General features: G+C 42.3%; 1 protein-coding gene across 1 annotated transcript in view; it reads left to right on the top strand.

The window, feature by feature from the left end:
• Positions 1-15,209, top strand: part of adamts9 (ADAM metallopeptidase with thrombospondin type 1 motif, 9) — a 61,140-nt gene that overhangs the window by 5,308 nt on the left and 40,623 nt on the right. Inside the window, exons 4-21 of the mRNA XM_010794718.1 lie at positions 809-1,146; positions 1,799-1,882; positions 1,989-2,113; positions 2,358-2,398; positions 2,546-2,651; positions 3,712-3,858; positions 4,447-4,588; positions 5,068-5,172; positions 6,105-6,250; positions 6,667-6,848; positions 6,990-7,126; positions 7,836-7,953; positions 8,121-8,216; positions 9,980-10,146; positions 10,306-10,435; positions 11,487-11,613; positions 11,717-11,927; positions 12,049-12,213. Coding sequence (XP_010793020.1) covers positions 809-1,146; positions 1,799-1,882; positions 1,989-2,113; positions 2,358-2,398; positions 2,546-2,651; positions 3,712-3,858; positions 4,447-4,588; positions 5,068-5,172; positions 6,105-6,250; positions 6,667-6,848; positions 6,990-7,126; positions 7,836-7,953; positions 8,121-8,216; positions 9,980-10,146; positions 10,306-10,435; positions 11,487-11,613; positions 11,717-11,927; positions 12,049-12,213 — 2,567 coding nt within the window. The remainder of the gene's footprint in view (positions 1-808; positions 1,147-1,798; positions 1,883-1,988; positions 2,114-2,357; positions 2,399-2,545; positions 2,652-3,711; positions 3,859-4,446; positions 4,589-5,067; positions 5,173-6,104; positions 6,251-6,666; positions 6,849-6,989; positions 7,127-7,835; positions 7,954-8,120; positions 8,217-9,979; positions 10,147-10,305; positions 10,436-11,486; positions 11,614-11,716; positions 11,928-12,048; positions 12,214-15,209) is intronic.

Raw genomic sequence — 15,209 nt, 5'->3', positions numbered from 1 at the left:
GTGTTTCTCTTTTGGTCTGTAGTGTAACATAGTGTGTGTGTGTGTGTGTGTGTGTGTGTGTGTGTGTGTGTGAGATCATAGCCTGGAGGAACATACATTTGACTGTGAGAGATTTTTGGCCAAGAATGATTCATCTTTGTACAAAGATCCATTGTAACCTTGTGATTTTTGAAGTACAGCAAATTGTTCTTGCTTTATCAGAAATCTTGTATACTGAAAGCAGATCCAATAATATGATGTAGTTCGAGTTCACTGTAATTTAGATGGGGATGCATTGTTGGTGGTCCAGACAGGGTGATCTGCATGTGATGGGAAAACAAAAAAAGACTGGCATTCAGCAGTTGTGTTGCCCTGCCATGATTAAAATCTGAATTCATTCCCCTTAGCGTTAAGAGGTTTTGCTGCCCAGTTGTTAAACTGCCTTCTTTTAGCTTGAGCTTTGCAGTTTGTGCTCAATTTTTATGGCTGGGTGCCAGGTTTACCTCGTCTGAACTCTTTGCCCTTCTCTCTTCCTTCTTTTCTGAAAGAGGACTAGGAGAGAAAAAAAGGCATTCCAGGCAGTGTTCATTTGTCAACCAACTCTTTCAGCGACAATAAACAACAGAGAGAAAGCGGTATTTTATACACATTTCCAGTCAGCCAACTGTCAATTTATTTTGACATTTAAAAACATAAACCCACTTCCTAAGCTTTATTCTAAACACACATTGATTCATACCTTGTATGTTTTTTTTTGTTGAATGAATGAATTTCCAATCATCCTTCAATCTTTGTATATTTACAAATGCTCCATTGCTTCCCTCTCTAGGTCACAAACACAGACACAAGAGACACAAGCTGAAGAGAGGGCCACTGGTCGGGGTTACCGATGTGTCCGATGCAGCCCCGGTGGTCAGCGGCGGTATGTTCAATGACCTGGAGTCACTAAGTGCCGGCATGGCCGGTGGTGCTTTGCTCGGATCGGCGAGCGGCAACTCTAGCACCAGACCATCAAATGATAGCAGCGGTGACTCAGGACCTCACAAGAGAACAAAGCGCTTCCTCTCCTACCCACGCTTTGTTGAAGTCATGCTGGTGGCCGACAGCAAAATGGTGGAGCATCATGGCAGCAACCTACAACACTACATTCTCACATTAATGTCCATAGTAAGTTATACTTCTGCTAGTTGGTTGATGGAGGCAGTGGGCTGGGAGATGGAAGTGTGTTTATGTATCTGCACAATTATGGCCAGAAAGTACATGTGGTGCACAAAGTGTATGTACCTGTTCTGCTGAGCTGCAAGTCAGTCAGTTGGCCTTTGGAGTAGGGTCATGGAAGGGGAAAAGGGCAGCCTAGGGCAGGGGTAAACACCTCTTTCAAACAGCTAGAAGGAAGAGAGGGGAGCTCAAGGTAGAGTTGGCCTGACAGCTTTGATGAATGTTAAAAATAAGCTCAGGTATGTCACATAGAGCGCATACTCGCGGCCACTTCAAATACCAGTTTCCTCAGGCGTCTGGGGCCAACAGTGGGGGGGAGGCTAGGATGACCTATATTCTGTTTCTTGGCAAAGCTTGCCTTCTCTACAGGGGCTCAGGCCATTATCAACTTGATCTTTCAATCAACCAAATTCCCGGCCCTTACTTAAAACTGCAGGAAGGCAGCCCAGGATAGATTTTCCAGTTAATATACTGTGTCACATTTCACCTTGGTTGAGTGAAGGAAAATATTGTTACATATTGATCTGCATAACACAAATAAGTTCATCTTGAAAATGTTTTCATTCAGAGGATTCAGCTCATGTTTTATTCTTTTCTTCAGGTATCTTCCATCTACAAGGACCCCAGCATTGGCAACCTCATTAACATTGTGATTGTAAAGTTAGTCATAATAAACAACGAGCCGGTAAGACTGCTAATTAGTTTGGATCAATGTACTTGCTCACTTAAATCAAGTATGTGGTGATCAATGTTATCATTCCTTTCAATAATTTCTCTCTGTTTGTTCTCAGGAAGGTCCAGTCATTTCATTTAATGCACAGACTACTTTAAAGAACTTCTGCATTTGGCAGCAGAGCCAGAACCTCCTGGATGATAACCATCATTCCCATCATGACACTGCCATCCTAATAACCAGGTGCAAGAAACGTATAGAATTATTGAATTAATTGCTGCTGACAGCATTTACCAAATCACATTGTCCAAGTTCAAATAATTGGAGATCATTTACATAAAAGAAAAGGAATAAATTGTCTCCAGAGGCCTGATGAATTGAACTACTATTTGAACCTAAATGAGAAGGACCCCATTCAATTTGGGGAAGTGTTCTTGTCTTGTGCAGTGCCACTGACCATTACCCATTATCTGTGTATCCACCACAGGCAGGACATCTGCAGAGCAAGAGACAAGTGTGACACATTAGGTACTTGCATTTTGTTTTTAAATGTGCTCATAGACTTCAAACCATATAATCAATTATATTATTTACTTTTGTGTGATGCTGGTGGATAAATCACAATGGAAAAAGAGCAGAAATGACGTGAGTTTCCTTTTTTGTCCCGTTTTTAAGGATTGGCAGAGTTGGGGACGGTGTGTGATCCATACAGGAGTTGCAGCATCAGTGAGGACAATGGACTCAGCACCGCATTCACCATCGCCCATGAACTTGGCCATGTGTAAGCACAGCATGTGTCCACTGGTTGTTTAACTTAAGCACTGTGATACTGCTCCTAGTTAGGGGAAGTGTTTCCGTCAGTGACACATCAAAAGTCTCTAGGAGTCGATGCTTGCTAACCAGCAGATGGGGATCAAGGAGTCCTGCTTATTTGGAACAAAAACAGCAGTGCATTCCTTTTTGTTTTCCCATTATTTGCTGATGTGTTGGTGTGTTTCTGATTATATTTCAAATTTGTTCTGCCTTTCATTTTGAGGGTAAAGAGAAACGGCGGTAAATTAGATACTCAGAAATGTAGTGAAACCTGCCCTTCAGCAAACTCTGCATTGTCCTACGTCCTGAGTCAGCCAGAGCCGGTGGAGACTGTTACAGACCTTAACAGCCCTTATCACCTCTAACAAATGCTCCTTCTAACCACTAAACAAAAGGTGGGATTGTTCACATCCACGTTTATCCGCGTCAAGCGGTGACAACATGCTTGACGGCTACTTAGTGCAGAGCTCAGTGTTAGATGGTACCTGTCAGGTGGGGGGCTGAGTAGCTCAGAGGGAGGGCTGCGGGCAGTGCGCTGCTGTACCTGTCCACCGCCAACCAGGATCCTATTTACTCACCCTGCAGGAGCTTGATTGTTCTCCTATACTCATGCTGCTCTGATTTTTTTTATTATGCTTGGTCTATTGCCCAATGTTCATATAATTCAATATTGTCCTGGTTGCATTCCAAACACCCCGCAATCAGGAAATACAAATGCTCTGTATTATTTTAAGCTGCAACCATGAATGGGTTTTACCAGAGCCAACATTATAGTGACAGAGGAAATATATCACCAATGTTAGGATTGAAAACATGTGCACAGACCAATGAAACGCACTGAAGCACAAACAAAACTTTTTCTATTTGATTCTTGTCTATTTCGGTTTGCAAAATACTTATGTTATGAAACTTCCAAGTTGTAGGCTGTCATCAACATTAATACTGGCTTTTATGTTAATCTCAGCCAAATACTGGGAGAAGGAATGTATTTCCCTTGTTTAATGTTGTATCTGTTTTCTCTGTGCTAGGTTCAACATGCCTCATGATGACAGTAACAAGTGTAAGGAGGACGGAGTTAAGATTCAGCAACATGTGATGGCGCCCACACTTAACTACAACACAAACCCTTGGATGTGGTCAAAGTGTAGCAAGAAGTACATCACAGAGTTCCTTGAGTATGTCATACTGTTTTCTTCAGGATTGTTAGATATGTTTTTTCCTAGCATTTCTGCTGAGAAGTTCCTAAATTACTTGAATCAAATAGGATGTGCATGTGTGGAAGTTTTTCAATAGTGTTTTAAAACCCTGGCAACATACCCTTTTTAAAATACTGTGTTTGTACAACTTTATCACAGAGATTTCACACATCCATTAAACATACAAACACACACAGAGTGCACTGTATGCATTTCTTACCCCAACTTTGGCAGCAACAGCCACATTTCTAGGTTTAAATGTAAACAAACAGTCACCATGTCTCAGGGCTTCCAAAGACTCTTGCAGAGAAACATCAGGGAACCCCTACTGTAGGAAGGAGCACAAACAAGTGTATCTGGCAGCTGTCAAAAATCTATTTTGCGAAACTGTCCACCCACACTATCCAAAGTTATACATGTGTCCCCAACGCTTGAGATCCCCCCAATTTCAAATAACTGACTGAATATAAACAGAAACTAGTAAAGAAATTGAGAAATGTACAGTAAACATGTCTTTTGTTTTCCCCCTTTTTTTCTATAAGTCATTTAATTTGTATTTCTTAATAGCACAGGATATGGTGAGTGCTTGCTGGACGAGCCCGCTTCTAGACCGTACAGTCTGTCGCAGCAGCTGCCTGGACGGGTATACAATGTCAATAAACAGTGTGAATTGATATTTGGGCAGGGGACGCAGGTGTGCCCATATATGGTAGGTGAAGTCTGTGTTCAAATCCAAACTGCCATGTTGCAGGTGTGGGTCTTTGAGGGAAGCCTCTTCTGTTTTGATCATATGCTGCAGTTTAAACAACTCAATGATAGTTTGTTCTAAGATGCAAACAAATAACAACAAATGTAACTGATATATAGGACCTAGAATCAGGCTCGAATCATCACACCAAACCATCCATATACTTTAGTATGGCCTTGTTGATCAAATGCATACTGCAGAAATGTCTCCAAAATAAATGTGATACTCTTAAGCACTGTAAGTTGTCTTACTGTATATATAGAGTCACCTTCTGGCATGTTGTGTTAAAATGTGGACGTGTGTCAAATGAAGTCCATTCATTTGACAGAGTTCAACAGTAAGGTTATTAGCATGACATTCACGTGCCCTGTCTTTCCCTAATTGTCTGACTTGTTATGTGGAATCTCAAGGTTAACGCTGTGTGTTTGTGTATTTCCCAGACCCAGTGTAGGAGGCTGTGGTGCACCAGTCCAGAGGGGGCCCAGCGGGGCTGCAGGACCCAGCACATGCCGTGGGCAGACGGCACTGAATGCTCTCCTGGGAAGGTAGGAAAAGTGGCAGGAGCAAGAAATAAGAGTTCAAAAGTTTTTCATGTTTAAAGATAAAAAACATGTTAAACATCTTTCGACAACACAGGATAGCCACATTTGTATCCATTACATTACATTTAAATACCCAAATGGTTCTGTTTATACTCTAACCACATTTCTTAATTTTGATGTAACAACCTTTCCAGTGAGTCATGGAAAAAATGGATTATGGACACGTGGTAATCTCTAGTAATTAAACATGGCTGGCATGTAGGAGTGTGGCGTGAAGTTGTACATGATGGAGGTATCTCTCAAGTCGACTCTTAGCACAGCTTTTAATTACGACTTTCTCACTAACCCCTGGCTTCCTGCCACTAAGACTGAGAGAACATGAAAGCGACATGGAGGCCTAAGAGGACACACACACACACACACACACACACACACACACACACACACACACACACACACACACACACACAACCTTTCAAACCTTTTGCCCCAATCTCTCATCCCATGTCATGCAGTACTCCAGACTAAACACTTAATCTGGAGTCTGTTTGTTGAACACAGCCAGATTATCCTCCTGTTATGAGCTGAGATATATTTATTGACTTTGTGCGTGACATTTTCCTGTCTCCTGTCCAGACAGACCCTTCCGTGTAATGTCTTTTTCAGTTCCTTTTTTTCTATTTACTTCCCTGTATAATTTCTCCCAGATTAGCATCAAAGCACCGGAGAGCAGATAGATGTGTTGCCAGTTCCATGGATACAATTTCATAAGCTCACTCCGTCTGTTCTCTCTGTCTTGGAGATATTCTGCCTTTTTTTCTTTCTTCCACTTGCTAACCACATTCACTCCTTCTGCTCCTATTCTTTCTCTCTTCATTCATTAATTCATTCATGTCTCTTCATTCATTTTTTCATACATTTCTTTGTCGTTGCAGCACTGCAAACACGGCCTGTGTATAGCCAAAGAGCATGACGCTGCACCTGTAGAGGGGGCGTGGGGAGTTTGGAGCCCTTTCGGTACCTGTTCTCGGACGTGCGGAGGTGGCATCAAGATTGCTGCGCGCGAATGCAACCGACCCGTGTGAGTAGTCCCTCTCTTTGTAGTCACGCATGCCTAGTGGACCTTGTCTCCATCTTAGCTGCTGAAGTCAATGTACCATAGATCAAACCTCCTTAAAGGAATTCTTTTCATAGCTAGTGTTCATCAACTGATGCCCTCTGATAGCAGATCTTACAGGGTTGTTTCCTGGAAAATGAGAAGATCACTCAAGTTTCCATGTGTGGCCTTGCATCTTAGTTTAATAGATGTATAGAAAAATAATTGGGCATGACGAGAATGAGTTTGTATCTGAAAAGTATGCCAGCGGCATGCTCTAAGTTTGTGATGAGAAATGGAGAATAGGTGAATGTTTGACCTGTAGTGGTAAGCATCCACTTAAAATATTGACTACATTTAACCAAACACTGTCTCGATCCCTTTCTTAATCTTGCTTCCAGGCCCAAGAATGGAGGACTGTATTGTGTGGGTCGCCGAATGAAGTTTCGTTCCTGTAACTCTGAGCCCTGCTCCATGCAAACGAAGGACTTCCGGGAGGAACAATGCGCGGCTTTCGATGGCAGACACTTCAACATTAACGGTCTACCTCCAAATGTTCGCTGGGTGCCCAAATACAGCGGAAGTGAGAATCCTTTTTTATGTCCCTGGCATCCTGTTTCCTTCTTTTGCCAACCCCTTTTGCATAATAGACACATAATGTCAGTTAGGCGTTATAATCCATTATTATTCAATGTTTTTGTGTCTTTGTTGCTTATTTTTTCAGTCTTGATGAAGGACCGGTGCAAGCTGTTCTGTAGGGTGGCAGGCAGCACGGCCTACTACCAGCTCAGGGACAGGGTCATTGACGGCACACCGTGTGGACCCGATACCAACGACATCTGTGTCCAGGGCCTGTGCAGGGTGAGGCTTTTTTCAAAAAGCATTTCAGTACTTTGCCAAACCAGACTGTGTATATTGCCTCAAACCTTTGACAGATAGAGTTTTAGTTTGAAAGCAATATGCTTCTTGAAAGAATCAGTGGGTTTCTCTGTGTAAACTGGTAACCACACACAGCCTTTTGGTTAGGTTGTGGTTCAGTAAGTGGCCTCCCTGGCCTTAGTAAGTGGATTTTATCCATGCGCCTCTTGATCTGCCTTCAAAATGTAGAAGCACATTTCATGTCATTCCTTATGTGGACATTTCTTTCAAATTAGTGTCATCTGAAAGAAATGGCCATGACTCAATTTCTCATTTAACAATTTTATGAGTCCCTAGGTTTGACTTGATCTTACTCGATCAGTATTTCATCAAGAAATACTGGCCAAGTAAAAGTCAATTTATCTTGCATATCAATATAACAGTCCGGAATTTTTGGATAGCATTAGGGATTAAACGGTGTTAGATGAACAAAGTATTCTTTTTTTTTTTAGTCTGCCTTTTCTGTTCTTTAAGCCTTCCTGTGCATTGTCCTATAATGTCTGCACATCCCTCTCAACTTTCTCCCTTATATCCTCCATATTTTCCACTATCTCTCCCTGTCTCTTTCTACTGTAACTCTTTACATTACTCCTGGCATTGTCCTATTTTATATTTAATACACATCCTTCATTTCTACCTCTTTACTGAACAGCAAGCGGGCTGCGACCATGTATTAAACTCTAAAGCCAGGAGGGACAAGTGTGGCGTGTGCGGAGGTGACAACTCTTCCTGCAAAACTGTGGCAGGCACCTTTAACATTGTCCAGTATGGTGAGCTATAGCCTCTTTTATTACACTATCATTTACTTTCAGCAAGTAGAAAAGACAGCAGCTTTTTTATATTGCTTTAACACATGTGTACATGTGCTTAGTTGTCTGTATCATAGGCAGAGAACTAGAGTGTACTAATGATCTAAACACAATACTCATAATTGCAGGCTATAATGATGTTGTGCGAATACCAAGTGGTGCTACAAACGTAGATGTGCGTCAACACAGCTACTCAGGGAAGCCGGAGGATGACAACTACCTCGGTAAGACCTCCATTACCTTGTTTCAAAGAAATTGGCATATTCTCATTGTATTTCTACATTTACATAAATATTAGCAATTTTTTAAAACAATATGCTCTCTGTGATTAATGTTCAGCTTTTGGGTGTTAAGTACATTAACTGCAAACCCAAGGAGTTCAAGTATAGTGTGCATGCTAACACAATAATGAGCAAGAACTTGGCCTTTGGGTACCATTCCAGCTAGGTCAGTTGGTTTTAAATGTCACCTATCATGCTATTTTTAGGCAATAGCATAAGTCTCAGATATATCAAAAATACATGTCTATGAAGTGTTTTGCTCAAAATACCAAACAGATCACCCATTCTAGCCATGCCTCATATCCATCTATTTCACTTCCTGTTTCAAAAGTGCTGATTTGGGGTATAAAGCTTTAAAAAATATATATATATTGAACAAAAAAAAAGGAGGGGGCTGAGCTCATGCGGGACCCGGCAGCTACTGTCTAAACTAAATACTGCCGTGATGAAACGCCATATCATGGATTATCAAGGATTATTTCTGAATCAGTATGGAGCTCAAAGGCTTTCTCTCTTGCCGGTTATACCACAAGATGAGTTCCTTTTTATTTCCTGCTTCTTCACACACATGCAATACAGGTTAGCTCTGGGTGTTAGCGATGCTAATGTAACATGCACCGACCATATTACGTCCAAAACAGTCGGGCAATGTTTCTGATAGCAACTTTTCTGATAGTGCCGTGGGTCCACATTTCCGATATTACGTCATATTGGACGCAAATCAGGATCAGCTCCGTTGTTCCCCCGTTTTTAGAGATTTGGGTACGGAGGAAAAGAGAGAGGGTTTTATTTTCTGACGCTGCGTGAGTTCCCTGACACACCGGGGAAACATATTTATGTATGAAAGGCATCAAAACGTGCATTTTGCATGATAGGTCCCCTTTAAGGCCTTTGTATTTTGTGTGTGTGTGTGTGCAGCTGTTCATGTTCTTTGGTTCTGTACATTTTTGTCTTTCTGTACAATATGTCTGTCTGGATCAGCTGTTACTGTGCATGTCTTGTTGGCACAAGCATGCTAATACTTGAGCTCAGATAGCCCTCTGGCTACCATTCCATTAAGGTCAACTAAGGTGTGTCTGTACTGTAAGTGCAGTGTATGTTTGCATATTTTTATCCTTCATTCTGTCTCTATGTCTGTATATTTCCCTTTATGCATGACTATATGCCGCCCTGTAAACGTATTAACATGTTTTATTTTAGTTGTCACCCTTTATTGTGTGTGTTTTTATGTGTGTTTTTATGTGGGCGCAGTCATTAACAATTTTGCTGGAATGAGGGCCGCTCCCCACGGTCATATTAGGGTAATGTGTGAAATGGCTAGGAAAGTAAAGGCAGGAAATTAGCTCCATAATCGCATTAGGGCGAATGAGTGCAGCAGACTGCTGATGAACAGAACAGGATGCCCATGGATGGGACTGCTCCGGGAATAGAGGATTGTTTTACCCCAATAAGACTTTACTGCTGCCTACTGCATGTGCCTTACTCTAAATGAAAATGCAGTCCACAGTGTTGCTAAGGTGCTCTGTAAAAAGCAAAATCAAGCTATTGCTTCTTTTACTTAGCTTGTTTAAAGTCATCATAAGAGTTTCACATCGAATTTCCACTCATTTTGGCTCTCTGTCTCTGTGGGTTCAAACAAGTGTTTTCTCTCTCTCTCTCTCTCTCTCTCTCTCTCTCTCTCTCTCTCTCTCTCTCTCTCTCTGCAGCCATATCAAACAGCCGCGGAGAGTTCCTGCTTAATGGAGAGTTTGTGGTCAGCATGTTCAAAAGGGAAATCAAAGTAGGAAATGCCGTCATTGAGTACAGTGGCTCTGACCATGTCATTGAGAGGATCAACTGTACTGAGCGCATCGAGGAAGACATCATTGTCCAGGTAAATTGTCCTTATCCAGCCACTTAAAATGTTAGTTCTACAGGTTTGACCTTCAACGGTTTCTACCTTTACTTAAGAACGAGTGGACTATGTATGATGTCTAAAACTCATAATCCTACTGTAATATAATGCATATCACATTGCCTGCCTAATCCCCAGGTGCTGTCTGTGGGGAACCTTTACAACCCAGATGTTAGGTACTCCTTCAACATCCCCATAGAAGACAAACCTCAGCAGTTCTTCTGGGATGCCTATGGGCCCTGGCAGGAGTGCAGCCGACTGTGCCAAGGTGAGGGGGAGGCACCAAGGGTCTGGCAAAGTGAGGTGATGCGAGTGGTCGATGATAAATCTTGTGGTGAGAGTAAAAAAGAGATGAGACGGAGAGAGCCGACGTGGGAACTGCTGAGCCGGAGGCATAGGAGGGAGAGGATTGTTTGGCTAAACTTGACAGCTTCGTGCTAGACATATAGGTTTGGAACAAGTGATTAAAGTTCAACCTCGTAGTGTGCTGTGTCCAATTACCTTCTTTGACATGACATATGTCGGAGTGTGTAGGCGTGCAGAGGCGGATCGCAGGTAAACTCGAAAACCTGTTATGTGTTATAACTCAAACACTTTGTCTGAGAATCTCTTTTTCCACTTTTTGACACTGCCCTGCTTGAAGTACCAACAGTAAATTCCAAAGAGAAACCAATGAGTTCACACGGCAGGACAAACAGCAAACATGTATTGCCCTCAGCACCTTTGGATTTTTTAAATTTACTTTTGATTTTCTGGCAGTCTGCGGCACACAAAGATCTGAGAACTTGGTAACATGGTACTGATAGAGAATATATTTCCCGCAGCCACATGAGGTTTAAATCTCACTCATGTAAAGTTGGTGCAGTGTGATTAAATTCTGGGATTTCAACTCAAAGGCCAAGGTAAAGCACACCAACATTGCTGCAGGTAGTCATTGCAATCCTATGATCTTGTCAATTGTACTTGAGCAAGCTGTTGCTTTGACTCAGACAACTACACGGAGGACCGTAAAGATCCTGAGGTGAGGCAGCAGTTGAAGGAGATTCACCTGATGATGAAGTTATTAAATCATTGATTGCAATTCTAGTCATAAGCTTTGCATATTTATTTGTTTTTCTCATTGATAAACAACAAACAAATGGTGCAAAATGTGTAATGCGTTCAAAACTCTAAAAAACATTTTCTTTAATATCGCTTGATGGAGGTAACACAAACAAATATTCTCATGGGTGCAGTATTTCAACATTCTTTCTGAGTTTAGGAATAAGTTCATATAAGTATACTATACCTGCTGTTCAAGCGTCATGATGTCTTTATAGGAGAGCGGAAGCGGAAGATCCTCTGTAGCAGAGAGTCGGACAGGGCGGTGGTGTCAGACCAGAGGTGTCACGGTACAACAAGACCTGCTGTCTTAACTGAGGCCTGTAACACTGAGTGTGAACTCAGGTTAGTTTTACCAGTTCAGCCAGCCTTTATTATTAACCAATCAATGAATTAGTTTTCACTTAATCATTGTACAATACTGATAAGGATTTTGCCCTTGATGCAGGTGGCATGTGGCTCGTAAGAGTGAGTGCACATCTCAGTGCGGCCCCGGATACCGTACCCTGGAAATATACTGTACCAAAATCAGCCGTGACGATGGTAAAACCCAGAAGGTGGATGACCGTTACTGTAGCAGTCAGCAAAAACCTGATGACAAGGAAGGTTGCCATGGAGACTGTAACCCAGGCGGCTGGGAGTACTCGTCTTGGTCTGAGGTAAAATAGTTGTGGGAAAAGTCGGGTTTGTGTGTGAGCATAATCCAGATGTTTGTCAAAGTCTATCACGGGTGGTGTTTGCATGTTTACACAAGCTGATGTTCAAACGCTTGTATCGCAGTGCTCCATGAGCTGTGGTGGAGGCAACCGCCGCCGCGGGGCAGTGTGTCGGAAAACTGCCGAGGCTGGAGGGGATGAGAGCAAATGCAGTCAAAGGGACAAGACGACCGTCCAACCCTGCAATGAGTTCCTCTGTCCACAATGGAAGACTGGGGACTGGTCTGAGGTCAGTTCAGCTCCTATTCTGTCCTCATTGCCCAGTACAAAATCTAGTAAAAAATCTAGTAGATTAAAAACAAATGCACTTAATGTTTCTCTAAAGATATGCTCTTCTTAATTTATAGCAAATTACATAGAAAATGCGAGGAATGATGACTTAGCGTAGAGTTACAGGAAGCTTGTGCATATCCACATTTTCATTTCTTTTTCGGAGGCCATGTTTATTCAATATAAAGAGAAATCATGTAAATACTATAGTTTTAAGCACGCCAAGTGAACTGGGTCAAATGTAAATTGATCGTGCATGCCTCCCTGGTGGAGTTTCTCCCCCTCCTCCCACTATATTGAGGGGTTGGGAAATTGCTGATTGCAGGCTAAGATTCTACTTAACTGCTGTACAGTTTACACATTGTAGAGCGAGGCGCTCACAAAGCTTTGTGCTGCATTCCAGGAATATTTTAGATCTCCCATGTGGTGCTGATAAATACAAACACCTACACTGCACTGTATACTTATGCACTGTACTCACACATAAACACACGCTCTGGCCCTGTCTTTTGGTTCATTCCAACCACTATTTGTTTTGTAATCTGCATATCCTGCTTTCCTCTACACCAGGGGTACTCAACATTTTTTGTTAAAGGTCCACTTGTGAATTTTTATACAAGGTCAATGGTCCGGATCAATGCCAGTAAAGTCCCGGTGCGTCGGGGAACTCACGCAGCGTCAGAAAATAAAACCCTCTCTCTTTTCCGCCGTACCCAAATCTTTTAAAAACGGGTGTACAACGAGCGGATACAGATTTGCTGCCGATCTGACTTCAAATCGGAGGAGGACCCACAGAAAGTTGCTATCAGAAACAATGCCTGACGTGTTTTGGACGTAATCTCGTCTTTGTTTACATTAGCAAGCCTCGCTAACACTCAGAGCTAACCTGTACTGTGTAGAGCACATGTGTTTAAAAAGCAGGAAATAAAAAAAGGAACTCACCTTGTCATAAACCCGCAAGAGAAAAAGTATTTGAGCTCCATACTGTTTCAGAAACAATCCTTGATGTGTTTAGAACAGAATGGCGTTTTTAATCACAATTTTTTTTTTTTCGATTGTCCGGATTGTTTGCAGTTCAGGTCCAGAAGTTGAGAAGCCCTGCACTTGATCCATTCTCCTTTGGGGTTTAAATTGTTTCTTGTTTTTGAGGAGGAACACCTCTTGGAGAGACCACAGGCTGTTCTATAAATGTGACTCCCAACGATTGTTCGCAAGTTTGGCCATTCAGCTTCATGGTTCTTGAACTTTATTCAACTGACGGTGGCCGTCTCATTCCTGTCTGGATTAATCCTCTTTCCATGTCGACTTAATAGAGGATTTAATATCTTGTATAATTGCCCAGCAAGATTTTTTCTCCCATTACATTTCATCTTGATTTCCAGGCAGTAAAATGCGCTCCATCAAAGCTCATATGTTCCTGCATGGTTTCTGCAACAGATGAATCACCAGAGCTGAGGCAAGTGGCATAGCCCCCCCCCTTCTCTCTTATCCCAACATGCCTGGAAGGAACTGCAAAACCATTAATTAACATAAAACTCATTAAAAAATGTGAGCTGGTTCAAATAATCTTGCCAACACCAGAATTTGGCACCATTTTCTGTTGCACCACCAACCACCAAAATCAAAGATGGTGAGAGGAGACCAGATGGATTATGTAAGGAGAATAAACAAGTCTCAACTGTGGACGTGGCGGGGGGATGAACGGCTGGCATAACTACACAACCCTAATTAAATTCCTCCTCACCATGTCTAACTTCTCCTCCAACAAACATTCTCCCATCCCTTTACAATGATTGTTACAAACATTTTGTCTAATAGTTTTTAAATAATTGTGTTAGCAACTTTTTGTAAAACGTGACGTCACGGATCTGTTCTTCGCTGTTGGTTAGAGATATTGTTGCGTATGTTTAAAGAGCTTTTATTGTATAACAAAGTAACCTGTTGTTTTCCAAGTAGCAGTTATGATCTGTGATTTAAAATTGAGCGTTAATTTCCCCATGTTTCCTTAGAGGATCATGAGAGGATTGCCTTTGGGTAAAGAATCCCTTAGAGAGTGTCAGATAATAGACATTTCGATAATATAGATTATTAAAGGGCATTGTTTGAAACCAGCAACCCCCCTCTTCTCCCCCACGAGGTAACAATCACTTATTTTCCATTACAGGATATTGAGTAGAGCTCGAAGCAAACCTACACATAATTTGGATGGCTAACGAGGCTAACGCTAGCAGGAAGAACCTAAAGACATGGTATTTATTATTTTCAGAACCAAATGCTACGTGTTGCGTGCTGGAGCCCTGAGAGCCCCAGGGGGCATCACAGCGTCGTAGTCTTCCCCGGGGCACAGCACAGCTCTGTTCTGTGTTCCCCTGGGGGGAAAACATTCAAATTCCTTTCCTCTGCTCTTATGGTGGCTTCCTAACAAGAAAAGTTCACAAGACTTTCTTTAAAAGCTTTTTCTTTGGTTTGCCTTTGTGTCTGTTTCTCCGTTGAACTGCCTTTTTGGTTCCTATCGCTCAATCACTCTCTCTAGGACTATTTGTTGATGTCACAGTTGGGATGCTACACCTCCAGCGAGGACAAATGTGACTAACCTGTTAATAACTCCATTCGAGCGGCGAGGGTCATAAGTGGAGTTTATGACAATGAAAAATCTTAGGTCCAGCGCCTCCAACAGTGCAACACAAATAAAACAATCAGACAGGGGAGAAATAGTGCAAGAATTATCTATATCAAGTCATTGGGAATCCAAACCGCATATCACCACCTTCCCTCGTGGGTATCTCCATCACGCGCGGGCTCACCTCTTCCTCACCCCATCCTCTCTTCCCGGCAGGGTTCTCACCGTAGGTAGCTTCTTTCAAAGTCTTCCCCCGGGCTGGCTAATTCCTCTTCTCAGACAAATCTGTCTGAGTCCACCCTCCATTTTACCTGCGTGCTGTCTCCCTTTCCTTC

Source organism: Notothenia coriiceps, unplaced genomic scaffold, assembly GCF_000735185.1.
Source record: "Notothenia coriiceps isolate Sejong01 unplaced genomic scaffold, NC01 NC01_scaffold00037246, whole genome shotgun sequence".
Taxonomy (NCBI): domain Eukaryota; kingdom Metazoa; phylum Chordata; class Actinopteri; order Perciformes; family Nototheniidae; genus Notothenia; species Notothenia coriiceps.
The sequence above is the reverse complement of the archived record's forward strand: the minus strand, read 5'-3'. Positions and strand labels throughout refer to the sequence as shown.